Source organism: Cygnus atratus, chromosome 16, assembly GCF_013377495.2.
Source record: "Cygnus atratus isolate AKBS03 ecotype Queensland, Australia chromosome 16, CAtr_DNAZoo_HiC_assembly, whole genome shotgun sequence".
In the NCBI taxonomy this organism is placed as follows: Eukaryota; Metazoa; Chordata; class Aves; order Anseriformes; family Anatidae; genus Cygnus; species Cygnus atratus.
In genome coordinates, this window is record NC_066377.1 from 931,539 (window position 1) to 945,205 (window position 13,667).

General features: G+C 59.1%; 1 protein-coding gene across 3 annotated transcripts in view; it reads left to right on the forward strand.

Annotated features, from left to right (window-relative positions):
* Positions 1–10,796, forward strand: part of NOL4L (nucleolar protein 4 like) — a 57,035-nt gene extending 46,239 nt beyond the window's left edge. For all 3 annotated transcript variants that reach the window (XM_035567041.2, XM_050713955.1, XM_050713956.1), the window contains 6 exons: positions 4,811–5,082; positions 5,319–5,504; positions 5,596–5,787; positions 5,871–5,993; positions 6,233–6,434; positions 9,174–10,796. In XM_035567041.2, coding sequence (XP_035422934.1) covers positions 4,811–5,082; positions 5,319–5,504; positions 5,596–5,787; positions 5,871–5,993; positions 6,233–6,434; positions 9,174–9,373 — 1,175 coding nt within the window. In that variant the 3' untranslated portion in view covers positions 9,374–10,796. The remainder of the gene's footprint in view (positions 1–4,810; positions 5,083–5,318; positions 5,505–5,595; positions 5,788–5,870; positions 5,994–6,232; positions 6,435–9,173) is intronic.
* Positions 10,797–13,667: the final 2,871 nt, after the last annotated feature.

The following is a 13,667-nucleotide window of genomic DNA, read 5'->3' on the forward strand; positions in this document are numbered from 1 at the left end:
GTGCGGGTGACACGGCGCTGGGCACGGCCACCTCTGCCACCACCATGGGCATGGGTGGGCACAGCTGGGCAGTGCGGGGAGCAGGGGGCTCCCCGGGACCCCAGTGCTCCCAGTGCCGGCCATGGGCGGGTGGGCAAGGGCTGAGCCCCCTGTCCTGGTCCCGGTCCCAGCCGGGGGCTTGGTGGCCCCTGCCCCGCCGTGGCGGTGCGGGGCTGCGGCGAGGTTTCCGTGGGCCGCTGGCTCTTACATAAGCTCATTGTTTTCCAAGTCAAAAGAGGTTTTGTCTTCGCTCTGGAGATGTGACAGGAGGAGGAACAATTTGCCCCATTCATCTTTAATTCTGCCTTTGGACAGCAGCGCGGTGGCCCTCGCTGACATAGATGTTAAACCCAACCACTTCCCTGCCGTAAAATCTCCCGGGGAGCAGGTGTTGGAAATCTCCCCTTCCCCTCCTGATCTCTGCAAATCCAGTGTCACAGAAATCAAGGATAATCCAGAAGCCTCTTCAAAATGAAAACGCTGAGCCCTGATTAATTCATTTAATAAGTGACTGATCCCCTCCTCCCCCATCACCACTACCCAAGAAGCCATTTTGCTTCGACGCTTCCCTGGGATTGGCGCAGCCGGGGAGGGACGGAGGCCACAATAGACCCGGCGCTGCCTCCCCGCTCCGCAGCCGCCGCTCGCCCTCGCCCCTCGCGGTGCTGGCGCTGGTGTGGCCGTGGCAGAAGGGAGCGGGGATCCCGTGCCGAGGGTGCTTCCACCCCGGCCCCTGCGCCCATCCACGCGCCCGGCTTTCAGGGGCTCCTCCGCCTCCATCCCCCAGCCCGCGGAGCCCCGGCTCCGGAGGTTCGATTGGGGAATGAAATATTTCGCTTCCCAACTGAAAGATCAAACCAGCTCGAAGTGACATTGTTTTTACAGTTCCATCTGCTTCAATTAGGTCGTGGGGGTGGAGCAGAGGGGCTTCCAATTATCCTCATTAGAGGGGCTCCTCGCTCAGCCAAACTCCAGCCGCGAGCAGAGAGCTCACGAGACTCGTGCTGGTTGATAATGAATATATTCATGGCTGCACAGCCTGGCTTTGCTCTCCTGCTGCTCGCGGAGCCCTGCTATTTATCTGTGTATTTTGGGCGCGCTCTGGGAGTTTGCAGCAAAGCTCCCAAATCGCAGAAGTTTGGTGTGCGTGTCTCAGCGGCGGTGTCTGGGAGCGCAGCCCTCCCTCACCCCTGCTCGCGGTCCTGCAGATGCCACGTCCCCAGTGGAGGGTGCGTGGGGCCAGGCGCAGGGCCGGGCTCTCCGACAGCATCCACTGTGGCCAAGCGAGCCCTGGGCCCAGCACCCAAGTCTGGTCCCAGCACCCATGCGGGGGGGGGGGGTCTGAATCCAGCCCCCCCAGGGCACCGCTCACTGCTGGCCATGGGCCGGAGCTGCCCCGGTGCTCCCTCCCGAGGGTTTCCCTGGTTTTAAGCTGGCTGAAGCCATTCCCGTTCTGATCCATGGTCCTCGGCAATCTGGATTTGCAGCCGTTTCTCTGCCCACAAGACTGAGATTAATCCACCGTTCTACAAACAGAGCTTCTGGGAGAGCGTAACCCATAAAAGTGAAGAATTAAGAAAATTATCTGTAGCTAGTGGGTTTACAGACCTCGCTATTTACGCCCATTCATCCTCGGTTTAAACAAAATTGTTCTTGCAGTAGGTGCTGGTCCCTTATGTTCAATTCCCATTTCATTTCTGTATTCCACCTGAACGGGCTCCTTAACACCACTTCGTGTTTGTTTTCAACATTTTTTGTCTGTAGCAAAGCCAAGGTTTGTAAACGCGGTGGGACTGGCTAGAAACCTGGTTTGCAGCTGCTGTGCGTGTTTTGTGCAACACAAAGGCAACCCCGAGACATCGGAAGCCGGGAGGAGGGCCGTGCCTCCCCCTGCACCCTGCCCGGTGTAAGCAGCCGGCACAGGACCAGCGATGCCAACGGGGCTGAGCTGGGGGCTACGGGGAGGCTGGAGGGGTGGGCAGGGCAGTCTGAGGATGCCCGGGGCAGGGCAGGGATGCTCACATCAGAGTGGGGATGCTCAGAGCGCTGCGAACTCTTCTCCCAGGTGCTGCCTCCCTCTGTGCCCCCTGCCCGTTGGGGGTCTCTGTGCTGGGTGCCATGCCGGGGGCTGCCGGGGTGCTCCAGGGAGCTGACGGGAGGTCCCTGCCATTGACACTGATCGGCCGTGTGGTCGCTGTGGCTGTGCCTGGGCTGGCGATGGGGCCTGGTGTGCAGCTCGCGCCTCTGCGCACGGCAATAATGCTCCTTAATCCCCCCGAGAGGCATCGCAGGATGAGGCCGGAGCCTCCCTCTGAGCCCTGGGAGGAGAGCAGGGGGAGGGACGAGGCTCAGCCTCCACCAGCCCTCTGTGCCCCTGCCACCTGCCCCAAGCTGGCATGGATCCTGCGCCCACACCAGCTGCAGTGCCCATGGATCCTGTGCAGTGCCCAGCCCCAGCCGGATGGGATGGGGGGAGGCAGAGCCGCGGCCAGTCGAGGACACGGAGTCCGTGCTGGGTTTGGCCACAAGCCCACGTGCCTGCCCCATGCGTGCACGGGGCAGGGGGCTCGGGTGTGGAGCAGCCGGGAGAACATGAGGGAGCTAAGCTGGGGCTGGCAGCCTTGCTGCCGGCTGCAGAGCAAAGCCTGCGGGCACCTTCCATGCCCTCAGCCCCGGGCGGCAGCTGGCAGCACCTCCGGCATCGTGCTGGTGCCATGGGCCGGGCTGCAGCACCCCACGGGGCCATGGGCATGGAGGGTGCCCGGGGCGTGGAGCCTGCGCTTGCCTCAGCCAGGAGCCAGGGTTTCTGCCTGCTCCCAGACCATGAGTGGGTCAGGGAAGGGAAAGGGACAGGGAACTCGAGCGGGGCTGTTTTAATTCGGGGGCTTGCAGGGGATGGAGCAGTCTTGGAGCAGGGAGCGCTCGTGCCTGTGCTGGGGCGGTTCGGGACATGCATGGCCCTGGCCGGCCCCCACGGACTGTTCGGGTGCCTGAGCGTCCTCAAGTCTGTTTATTTTAAGGGATACAAAGTCCTGCGCTGCTGCAGCCTCCGCAGGGGTCACAGGAAAGTTCGCTGCAGCCTCTCATTAAAGTTCCCTGCAGATGCTGGCCGGGGGGGTGGGAGAAGGAGGAGGAGGAGGGTGGCAGCAGCCGGGCACCGTCCCTCTGCCCCGCGCCCGCACACCTTTGGACTCTGAGCCCATGTGCCGGCAGCTGGCGACACGGGGCCGGGGCCACCCCACAGCCCGAACCTGGGGCTGGGGACCAAGGATTGGGGACCAGGGATTGGGGACCAGGGACCAGGGACCAGGGACCGCCATCTGCTTGTCACCGGCTGCAGCTTCTTTGTTCGCAGCTCGGCGCACACTTGCACAGGAAGCGGCTCCCCACGTGCTTCGCCCTTTCCCTCTTGCGGAGGCACCTAATGAAATAAAGGATTTACTGCAGCGAGGGGGGGGGGCAGGGGCAGGGGCTGAGCGGGGTTTAAAGATGTCCTCCCTGGCCTGGGGTCGGGCTCCTTGGTGGGCGTGGGGCTGCTGGCAGCACAGGGGATGGGGACGGGGATGGGGACAGGGACGGGCTCTGCTGCAGCCAGGCAGAGCAGCACAAACATGGGAGGCTGTGGACAGTCAAAGACCCGGGTGTGTGACCGGACGGAAAAAGAGAAAGCGGGGTTGGGGCAGGGGAGGGTGCGTGGTGCCGCCGGGGCTGGGCCCACAGGGTGCGGCGAGGGCGATGTTTTGCATGGGCAATGGGGCACTGTGGGGAGGCCGTGGCTGCCAGCAGAGCTTTGCATTTGGAAAAGCAGCAGCGGGAAGAGGGAGGGCAGGGAGGGATGGGAGCGGCCGCCCTGGTGGCCCCGGGGGAGCTGAGCCCGGGAGGGGCACGGCACAAGGGGACGAGAGAGCCCCAAAAGGGGCTGCGGTCGGTGCGTGATTGGTGCTGGGGGCATGGGGACGTGGGCAGGGAAGGAGATCTTGTACGTTGGGTGGGTCGTGGTCAGTTGGTATTGAGCTGGGAGGGACAGGCAGAATGTGTGTGGAAGCCCCCTGCCCCCATCCTCCAGCAGCATGCCCGAGGAGCCTTGCCAAGGGGTCTGCAGGCTGTTTACAAAGCTCCCAAAGCCGCTTGCAGGCTGCACGAGCCCACTTTTTCCTCCCCAGGTGATCCTGCGCTTACACACAAGGGGCAGGTCCTCGCTGTGGCTCCCTGGGTGCTGGAGTTCATCTCATCCCTCCCGCGCCAGGTCCCAAACTGTGCCAGGTGCACCCCTTGTGAAAGCCTTCGGAGGCAAGGGACCCAGGCGGGGAGAGGAAATGCCCCTTTCTCCTCCCTGCAATGCAAACAGAAACCTAAAAGGACCAAATTCCAAAGTTCTTATTCAAGCCCGGGCGCCGTGGCCCCGGGCGGAGGTGCGGACAGTGGGACTGACACCTCCAGAGGGACAGAGGGACAGGGGGACAGGGGGACAGCTGGCCGCGGTGCAGAGGGTGCAGGGAGCGGCAGTGTCCGGTGGCTCTGAGGAACGAGGCAGCGGAGCCGTAAAGCGATGGCCCTACAGCCTCCGGCTGCTGCCTGCGAGAGTCCGGAGCTGGCTGTGCCGTCTGTCCCTGAGCACCTCGCAGCGAGGCCAGGCCTCTCCGAGCAGCACCGTGGCCATGCTGTACGTCCAGCCGGGCTGGGAGGGGAACATGGTGGGGGGGCCGGGGCTGCCGCCTCGGGGCCGTGGCCCTAGGGCATCCCCGGGGTGACCGTGCGTCTCTCCTTGCAGATGACTCCTCATCAGAGAGCTGCAGCGGGAATGGCTCCTCCACCCTGAACCCCTCCACCTCCAGCAGCACGCAGGGCGACAGCGCCTTCCCCGAAATGAACGGCAATGGCACCGCGGCCCCCATGGACTTCACCGCCTCCGCCGACGACCAGCCCATCAACCTCTGCGACAAGCTGACGCCTGCCCACGTCACCCCCTCCTACCAGTCGGACAGCTGCAGCACCGACGGGCTGCGCAGCAGGGTCAAGTACGCGGTGAAGACCACGGCAGAGGTACGGGGCTGGGCTGGGCTGCGCGGTCCCAATCCCCCGCGCGGGGCACAGCATGCGGGGAGCGAGCGCACGCGGCCGCACGTGGTGCTCGCGGGCTGGGCTGCGAGGGGGAGGCTGGGACATGAGGAAGGGGAACAGCAACATCGAGCCAAGGAAAAGGATTTTGAGCTGCCCGTCCCACGGCTGCGCCTGCGGGGCGGTGCGAGGTGCCCACGGTAACCCCTGTCTCCTCGCAGTCCCCTCCGTACAGCTCCGGCAGCTACGACTCCATCAAGACCGAAGTCAGCGGCTGCCCCGAGGACCTGACCGTCGGCAGGGCCCCCACGGCCGATGAAGATGACGACGACCACGATGACCACGAGGACAACGATAAGATAAATGACTCGGAAGGGATGGACCCGGAGAGGCTAAAGGCCTTCAACGTAAGGACGGCACCGCGGGGACGGGGTTAGGGTTGGTGAGCCCGCCTCGTGCTGGTTCAGCGTTCCCACCTCGTGTCTTTGTGCTCTGCAGATGTTCGTGCGCCTTTTCGTGGACGAGAACCTGGACCGGATGGTTCCCATCTCCAAGCAGCCCAAAGAGAAGATCCAGGCCATCATCGAGTCCTGCAGCCGGCAGTTCCCAGAGTTCCAGGAGCGGGCTCGCAAGCGCATCCGCACGTACCTCAAGTCCTGCCGCCGCATGAAGAAGAACGGCATGGAGATGGTGAGCGGCCGCCCCGCATCCCGCCTCGCCGCGGGGGCCTGGCGGCGGGGCCTGAGCACGGCTCTCCCCTTGTGTCTCCGCAGACCAGGCCCACGCCGCCGCACCTGACCTCAGCCATGGCCGAGAACATCCTGGCCGCCGCCTGTGAGAGCGAGACGCGGAAAGCAGCCAAGAGGATGAGGCTGGAGATCTACCAGACCTCCCAGGTACCGTGCTCGCGGCAGGAGGGCGCGAGACGGGGCAGGAGGGGAGAGCGGGAGGACTTCGAGCGAGTTGGCAAAGCGTTTTCAAAAGCCTTCCTCGAAGTCACGGGGCTGCAGAGCAGGGAGCTGCGGCGCGTGCTGGGGCGGGGAGCCCCGCTTCGTCCCGGCCACGCGTCAGCCCTCGCGGCCTCCTGCTGCAGGAGGCCGGCCTCGCTGCAGCCAGCCTCTGCTTCCCTGTGCAGGATGAGCCGATCGCTCTAGACAAGCAGCACTCCAGAGACTCCACAGCCATCACCCACTCCTCCTATTCACTGCCAGCCTCGTCCTACTCCCAAGACCCCGTCTACATCAATGGAAGCCTGAACTACAGCTACCGTGGCTACGGGTCCCTGGGAGGCAGCCTGCAGCCACCCGCGCCGCTCCAGACAGGGAACCACAGTAACGGTGAGTGGCCCCCGGCCCCCCAGCACCCAGCCTCGGCCCCAGCCCAGCCCTGCTCCCGCAGAGCCTCTCCAAAAAGCCCCTCTGTCTCAGCAGCCCATGGAGGGCTCTGCCCCACGGTTCAGCTCGCCTCGTTAGCAAGCGGTTAATTGTTGACGTGAACTTGGAAGGACAGTCTAGGTGGAACTGGTGGAGTGAAGGAGTGTCACTTAAAAAAAAAGAGAATCTGTACCAGCTATTAATAATTAACAGAGCGAGTGCCTATCACCGCCCTGATCTCATTGCTGGTATGAGCCGTTCCCTCCCCAGCCTTCATCGCCTGCTCCTGGGGATGGGGCCAGGGCCGGTGCAGTTTGGGGCACAGCCAGCTCTGGCTGCAGATCAGGACAGCGAGGGGCTGCGTGGCAAAAGCAGCTGGGGAAACAGAACGGATGCTGCAAGGCGAGAAAGCTGTAGGAGAAAGCAGGCAAGGCATGTGGGGCCGGCTTAGCCGTGAGCAAGTGAGCAGAGTGGAGCAGCCTGGGCTGGAGCAGGGCACGTGTGGAAGCACGATGGGAGTGGGAACGGGCAAAGTGAAGCTCCCTGGGCAGCAGCCCTTTGGCTTTGCTCGCCCCCCAGCCTGCCATACGGCCCCATCGCCACGAGCAGCCCCGCTGGCCACCTCGGGCGGTCTCTCCCAGCCCTGCTCTGCCTTCACCCACCCCATGCACCCCGGCTTCCTGCCCCTGCCCTCCTTGATGGAGGGAGGATTTGGAGGGATGTGATTTCCGGAGTCCTGAGAGATGCCTGTCTGGGATTAACTCTTATCATCCCTTCCTAATGCTTCTTAACCCTGAATAAAGATCCCACCCTGGCCTCCAGCTGCTGAGACCTAATCCTTGTGGCTGCCGTGGCGGCAGCTACGGGTCCCCTCCAGCCCAGCACACACAGTCCTGGCCCCACCGCCCTCCTCTTGCTGGGCACGGACACCGAGCGGGCCCTTGACAGGAGATGGCAAACAGCTGCGGCCCCGTCCCACCGAGAGCCCCAGCAGGAGCAAACAGGCTCCGTTTATAGCAGACATCAGCAAATTTGCTTCTTTTTAATGGATTTTTCAACCTCTGCTTCCCTATTTTTTTCTTCCTTTGCTCAAGCGCTTGCCCAGCGCCGTGCGAGCACGCTGCCCTGGCACGGGGCAGGATGGAGCCCGCAGGGGGCTGCTGCCCCTGGGCTGCCTCCTCCCTCCATCCCCCACCGAAGGCGATTCTTGCTCAAACCCACTTCCCTCCCTCCCAGCGCCTTCCTCCTTGGTGAGCTGGGGGGGGTGTCACGGGCTCATTTTCCTGCTGCCTTTTCTGTCCAGTGAGATTGCTTTCGCCTGGCAGCCTCCTCCCCTTCACCCGAGCTCCCTTCTCAGCACTGCTGAGCCTGCTGCGGAAGGCCTCCGCTTGCTCTGCTCCTCCCTCACCTCTTGCAGCTCCAACGCTGCTTTTCCTGGTGCTCACCTCCCTGCTGCTGCTCCCCCCGGGGCCCTCCTGGTGTCCCCAGCTCCTCCTGCACCCCTCTGCACACTGCTGTGCCTGGGCAGCGGCCGGTCTGCGCAGCTGGAGCTTGGTTCTCCTAAAGCCTTTCTGCAGCAGCTCCAACTGCTCCAGCAGCTCCGGCTCATGGCTGGGGGATGAGTTCGGGGCCCTCTCCTTACCCCCAGGCTCCAGCTCTCTCTTCTCCCTCGCCCCGACTGCAGCCGCGTGTGTAGGACGCCCCTTTCCCCTGCTCTCTTAGTGTTTGGCTGATTCTGTGGTTCTTGCACCTCGTTTGGACTCTCTCGGTTCAACGCAAAAAGAAATGCGGTTTCCTCCTTGCTTTCACCTGGATGTGTCGCTCCTCGAGCTGTGCACCAGCTTTGCTGCCAAAGCCTTCCCAGTGCAGCCACCAAAACTGGGCTGCAAATGTGTGCATGTGCTCGTGCACACCGACACGCACACAGCTGAAGCAGCGACTGGAAGACGTTGCCCAGCTCTTGGTGAACTCGGTCGTTGTGTGGCTCTGTGCAGGCTGAAGGTCCGGGGTGTGGGGGCGGTTCTGCAGCTGGGGCCGGCGGTAGCGTCCCGTCCCCCCCGCAGGCAGAAGCCCGCGTGGCTGGAAGCCACTGGCACGCTGGAGGTAGAGCAGAGAAACACTTCAGAGAACAAATTACCCCTGCCCATGAAGCAGGCCATAAGTTTTGCAGGACTCCATTTCATTTATGGACTAAGCCAGAGACGTGTACAGCCCAGTGAGCACATCCAGCCCCCCCGCCACGCCGTGTGTCCGGGCAGCCCGAGCCAGCAGCCTGCGCAGCGGCTCCTCTTGGCCAGTGCCCCCAGGCTCCAGTGGGCCGCAGTTACCCAACAATAAAACAGGGAAACGCACCCTGGGCAGGATGTGACTTGTCACGTGCAGGGGAAAAACCAGAGACTGGAGGATCGGTTTGAGCAGGGGCAGGGACGTCCCTGGCAGGCAGCGCAGGTTCGGCGCCTGGCAGCTCGGGGCTGGCGGGCGGCGGTCACGAACCCTCCCTTTCGGCAGAGCAGATGAGGCAGACTGCAGGAAGTAATTTTTGTAATGTTGACTCAAAAGTCCCTTCCCTCGCGGCTGGTGGCGAGGCAGCTGCTTACCTGTGCTCGGCTCCAAGCTCAGCGCTGCGGCGCGGGGGCTCGCTGCGGGGTCCGGCTGGGGACCTGCTGCCTCGTCCTGAGCTTCCCTCTCGCTTCTCCTTGGCAGGTCCGACTGATCTCAGCATGAAAGGGGGAGCCTCCAGCACGGCCCCGTCCAACAGCACCAGCAGGGGAATGCAGGCTGCCCAGCTCAGCCCCACGGAGATCAGCGCGGTGCGGCAGCTGATCGCCGGCTACCGGGAGTCTGCGGCGTTTCTGCTCCGATCTGCAGATGAACTGGAAAACCTCATTTTACAGCAGAACTGACTCCTCGTGTCTGCATCGCTCCTCTGTCAAGAAGACAATTTATACCTGCTAGAAAGAGGCTCCCAGCAGTGTCCTGCTCAGGACCACCATCGTCCTCCCGTGAAGCAGTGGGTACATGTAGTTTTAGAAGGTGGAATCCAAAAGACCTGTTTTCTTTTACACTCCAAGCACCTGGGACTTCAGGCACAAGGACACATTTTTGAACCGTACCACCACACGTGCGTCCAGCTGACCAGAAGCCAAACCTGCGGCTTGGAAGGATGTGGGACTTTCAAGGGCAGAAGGGAGCCTGGGGAGGTTTGGGGCTGCAGATGTATTTAGAATAACCTTTGTGGACCCAAATGTTAGAATCCCGTCCCCAGATAATTTCCAAGTCTTAGGTGAGCTGAATCACATATTTATTGAGAAATGGACCCTCCTCTCCCCTTAGTAATTTATTTTTCTGAAAATGGATTCTTTTGAGTTTGTACAGATTGCCAGTTTTTTGTCTGTCTGATCAGAAGGAATTTATTCCTGTGAAATAACACATTCCATATCACTACACTACTAATTTCCAGGCAGCTATGCCTGTTTCTCTGGGGAGCCCTTGTCCCACAGGGTGCGAGTTTGCCATCCAGCCCTCGCGCTTGTAGGTTGCTCAGCCCCCGGTAAGCGCAGGTGGAAGCTGACCAACGGAGGGAGCGTCCTGCTTAGACCTTTGCGCTAAGCAGCCCCGTGTAGCAGCAGCAGTGGGGGCTCAATCTCCTGCAGAGACTCGGCAAGCTCAGCAGACCGGCTAGAAGGACGTCTCGCGCTCTTTTAAGTCATTGCAGATCAGAGAAGGAAGGAAGGAAGCACCTGAGAAACACTGTCTCGCGTTCACCATCTGTATTCTACCTCACACTCCATTGTGGGCTTTTTCCAGGACTCCCGAGCTGGCTCTGTGACTGTAAGCGTGGCAGACAAGCGGACAGGACAGCACGGAGGAGCCCGGGACCAAACCAGCAGCCAAGGACCGACGGCGCCGCGCTCCGTCCCGCCGGGGTGCCGCCGCTGGCCCAGCGTGCGCTGACCACGCTCGCGCCGCGCTCCTCGGCGAGGGAGGCTGTGCTCAAAAGTCTGTGTGAAACCGACACTGGGGGTTGCAACAAGAGAATAAACTATTTAGAAACCACGCACGGGTGTAATAAAGGCTAGCGCGGCCTCTCTGCGTGAAAGCAAGCTCCGCCAGCGAGCGGCTCGCTCCTTCCCAGAAGACGTTCGGGCACCGCTCAGCAGCAGACCTGACAAAAAAGCTCTCCAGGGCCCAGGATCCTCCCCCCTCCCTGGCCACAGTCCTGGAACAAGCCCACAATTCCCAAAGTGTGGAAAAAAAAAACAAAAAAAAACATAGTCTGGTTACCATTCTGCCCCATTACCGTCCCTCTCCCCCAATAATGCACTTCGTTTTGCTCAGTGCAATACCTACTACCAGTGCTGCTAAAACCAGGGACTTCGCTCAGGCACTAAGATGCTGAGCAGAGCCAAGCAATGCAAGGCGCTCTGTAGCCATATAGAGCAGCAAGAAGTGCTGCCTGACACCGCCAATTCTTCTCGCCGCCTCCCTCCCAGTGCTGGCGTGGCTCCTCCCGGCCCTGCTCAAGGGCAGGAATTGTCACCACGAGATCGATTTGATAAGTACAAAACCATATATAGCTCATTTTGACCAGAGATACTCTCTCTCTTTGGAGCCAGTTTTTCTTTTTTTTTTCTCTTTTTTTCCCCCTCTCTTTTTAGGCCACTTTGAGCCTGAGGATGAGGGCTGCTGCTCTGCGGAGGGCGAGCGCCGTGCGGGCAGGAGCTGCAGAGAGCCCTGCTGGCACGGCCCGGGGCTGTTACAGGTAGCAGAGGCCGGTCCCCCGCCACGAGTGGACCCAGGCAGCTCGTTCAGTAGCCTTTGTAGCCAACTGAACGCCCAACACACTGGAAGAAAAACAAAACCTAGACCCAGTTCTTAGTTTCAGTACAGAAAGAGCCACCGGCTTTTGAGGACAGGCTCGCCTGGCCCGGCATCAGAAGGGATGAGCTGTTGCATTGACTGTTTTCCCCAAACCTTAAACTTCCCCTAACATTTGGAGAAAAGGGACGTAGCTCCCGGCCATCCCGCGCAGTCCGAGCATCCCTGCAGAGGTAAGGTGGAGGCCTGCCGGTGCCGTGCTGGTGCAGGAACGGGGAGCATGGCGCCTGCTCGGAGCACCCCTGGGTTGGGGCCGGGCTCCCCCTGGCCCGGCAGGCAGGGGAGCGGGGCTGGGGTCCGGAGCAGGACCCCAGCCCCGGCGGCCGCACGCGAGCCAGGTTCCAGACTCAATGCTTTCCCCAGCACTTCACAAGCCTGCTTGGTTTGTCCACTGCATCCTCCCATACTTGGAATTTATGTAAATATTTATTTTTGTGTGAATACCATGAAGTAACAAACCTTTTACAAAATATGTAACCACAGCCATTTGTGAAAGTCTTAATGTTAAAGAAAGAGAGGCAGAGACAATCGCTGTCCCAGAATTCTCTCTCTCTACGATTATAACCCAATTGGTGCCTCTGCTCCCGTAAGAGGCCCTGAAGAACATTTAGCCATAGGTTTGCCATCCAGTTCACCGAAAAAGAGGTTACCCAGGGGCTTACGAACAGATTGACATCAGCTACAGTTTGTTTAAAGTTTTATTTATACAAGTTTTAGCTGTCTTGACCAGATCACCTTTGAACTTGTCTTAGCATGTATTAAAGTTTAGTAGCTCTTACACTTTTTTAAACTGCTGGTAGAACACAGATGAGACTCATGGTTGCATAGGAAGGATGTTAAACAGTCTACCCTGTCACAACAACTGATGTTCATAACTTGCAGCTGAATGGTACAGACTCAGATTTCCAAAGCCCTGGTGACAGCCACATCTGTGACAAGTTATGAAACAAATGAGATTGACTACGAATTTCTCTGTCAGGGATTTTTTTTCTTCTCATTTTATTTTTTTGTGAGCCACAGCTTCATGGTTTCTTTGGAGCAAGCTCCGCAGACATCTCAGTGCTCTTTACCTGATCTGCACCCAGCTGTGGCTCCTCTGCGGGCCAGGACTGTTTCACAGCCACGTTCCTGTGCTCTCCCCAGGCAGGAAGGGGTCAAGATCTAGTCTAGGTTCTCAACAAGGAGTGAGCAGGAGCAGAATACAACAGCTTTCCAGATTTTCTGAGAGGTGAAAGGAGAATGCTGGGTTAGCAAATGGTCTGGATGTTTTTTTGTTTAAGAAAAGCTAATCACGGATTGAGAAAATAGATTTTTTTGGGTGTTTTCTTTTTTTTTTTAAATACAACCATCCTGCCCTGGATGTGCGGTTCCCATGATGGTGTTTCTACATGGGAGAGCGTTCCCGGGATTCTGAGCAGATGTAACTTGTACCTCCCCGATCCAAAGGGCCACTTCCCTCCCACGGGTGGCTGTCGGATTTAGTACCAGTTCATTACAAAAATGCTGCTTTGAACTCAGAGGGTTAATATACTTTTGATTTGTAATTTTTTGTAAAACTTTTTACAAGGTAGCATAGTATTTCACCAGAATACCAACTACAATCCGTCCATGGTCTGATTTTTATATAATTTAGTGGTGCTTTAGAAACTTTTGTTTGGTTGTTTCGGAGCTGTACAGCTCAGTTCTTCGCCTGTATCTACCTAAGACCAATGTGAACCTTTGTATTTTTGCTCCTAATTTTGGACTCAGTGAAAGTGTACTGTTTACATGTACAGAACTCCCGGCCCCTGTGTGTTCTGCAAGACCTGCTGTTGAAGAGGAAGGTGCACCTCACCCGGTTCGTCTGCTTAACAAAGCCACAGACTCACTCACCCTCATTGACACACGTCCCTACCTTAAGGAAGACCCCACAGAATCGAAACGCCCTTTAAACAGCTTTGGGTTTTGCACAAGATATTATCACTTTTTTCCAGTGGCCAATTTAAAGATTGGCTGCAAAACGAGAATTAATCTGAAGTTCAGTTCACTAAGTAACCAGACCTCCAAACACAAATGGCACAGTCCTCCTATTTCACCATCTTCCTTCTGACATCGGGGGCACAAAGGTGAAAGCTGCCCAGCTCAATTTAGGGTCCAAACAATGGAGAAGAGCAATCGAGCCAACTGGGGGCTCGTGAGGAAGCAGGGGGGGAAACACTCATCAGCATAATTGGAAACATACTTTAACTAACATGGTTAAATCGCCCAAGATGTTAATTTCAGATTAAAATGGTAGGAGAGCATTCCCTCGGGAGACGGAGGGGCTCCAAAACAAAGCAG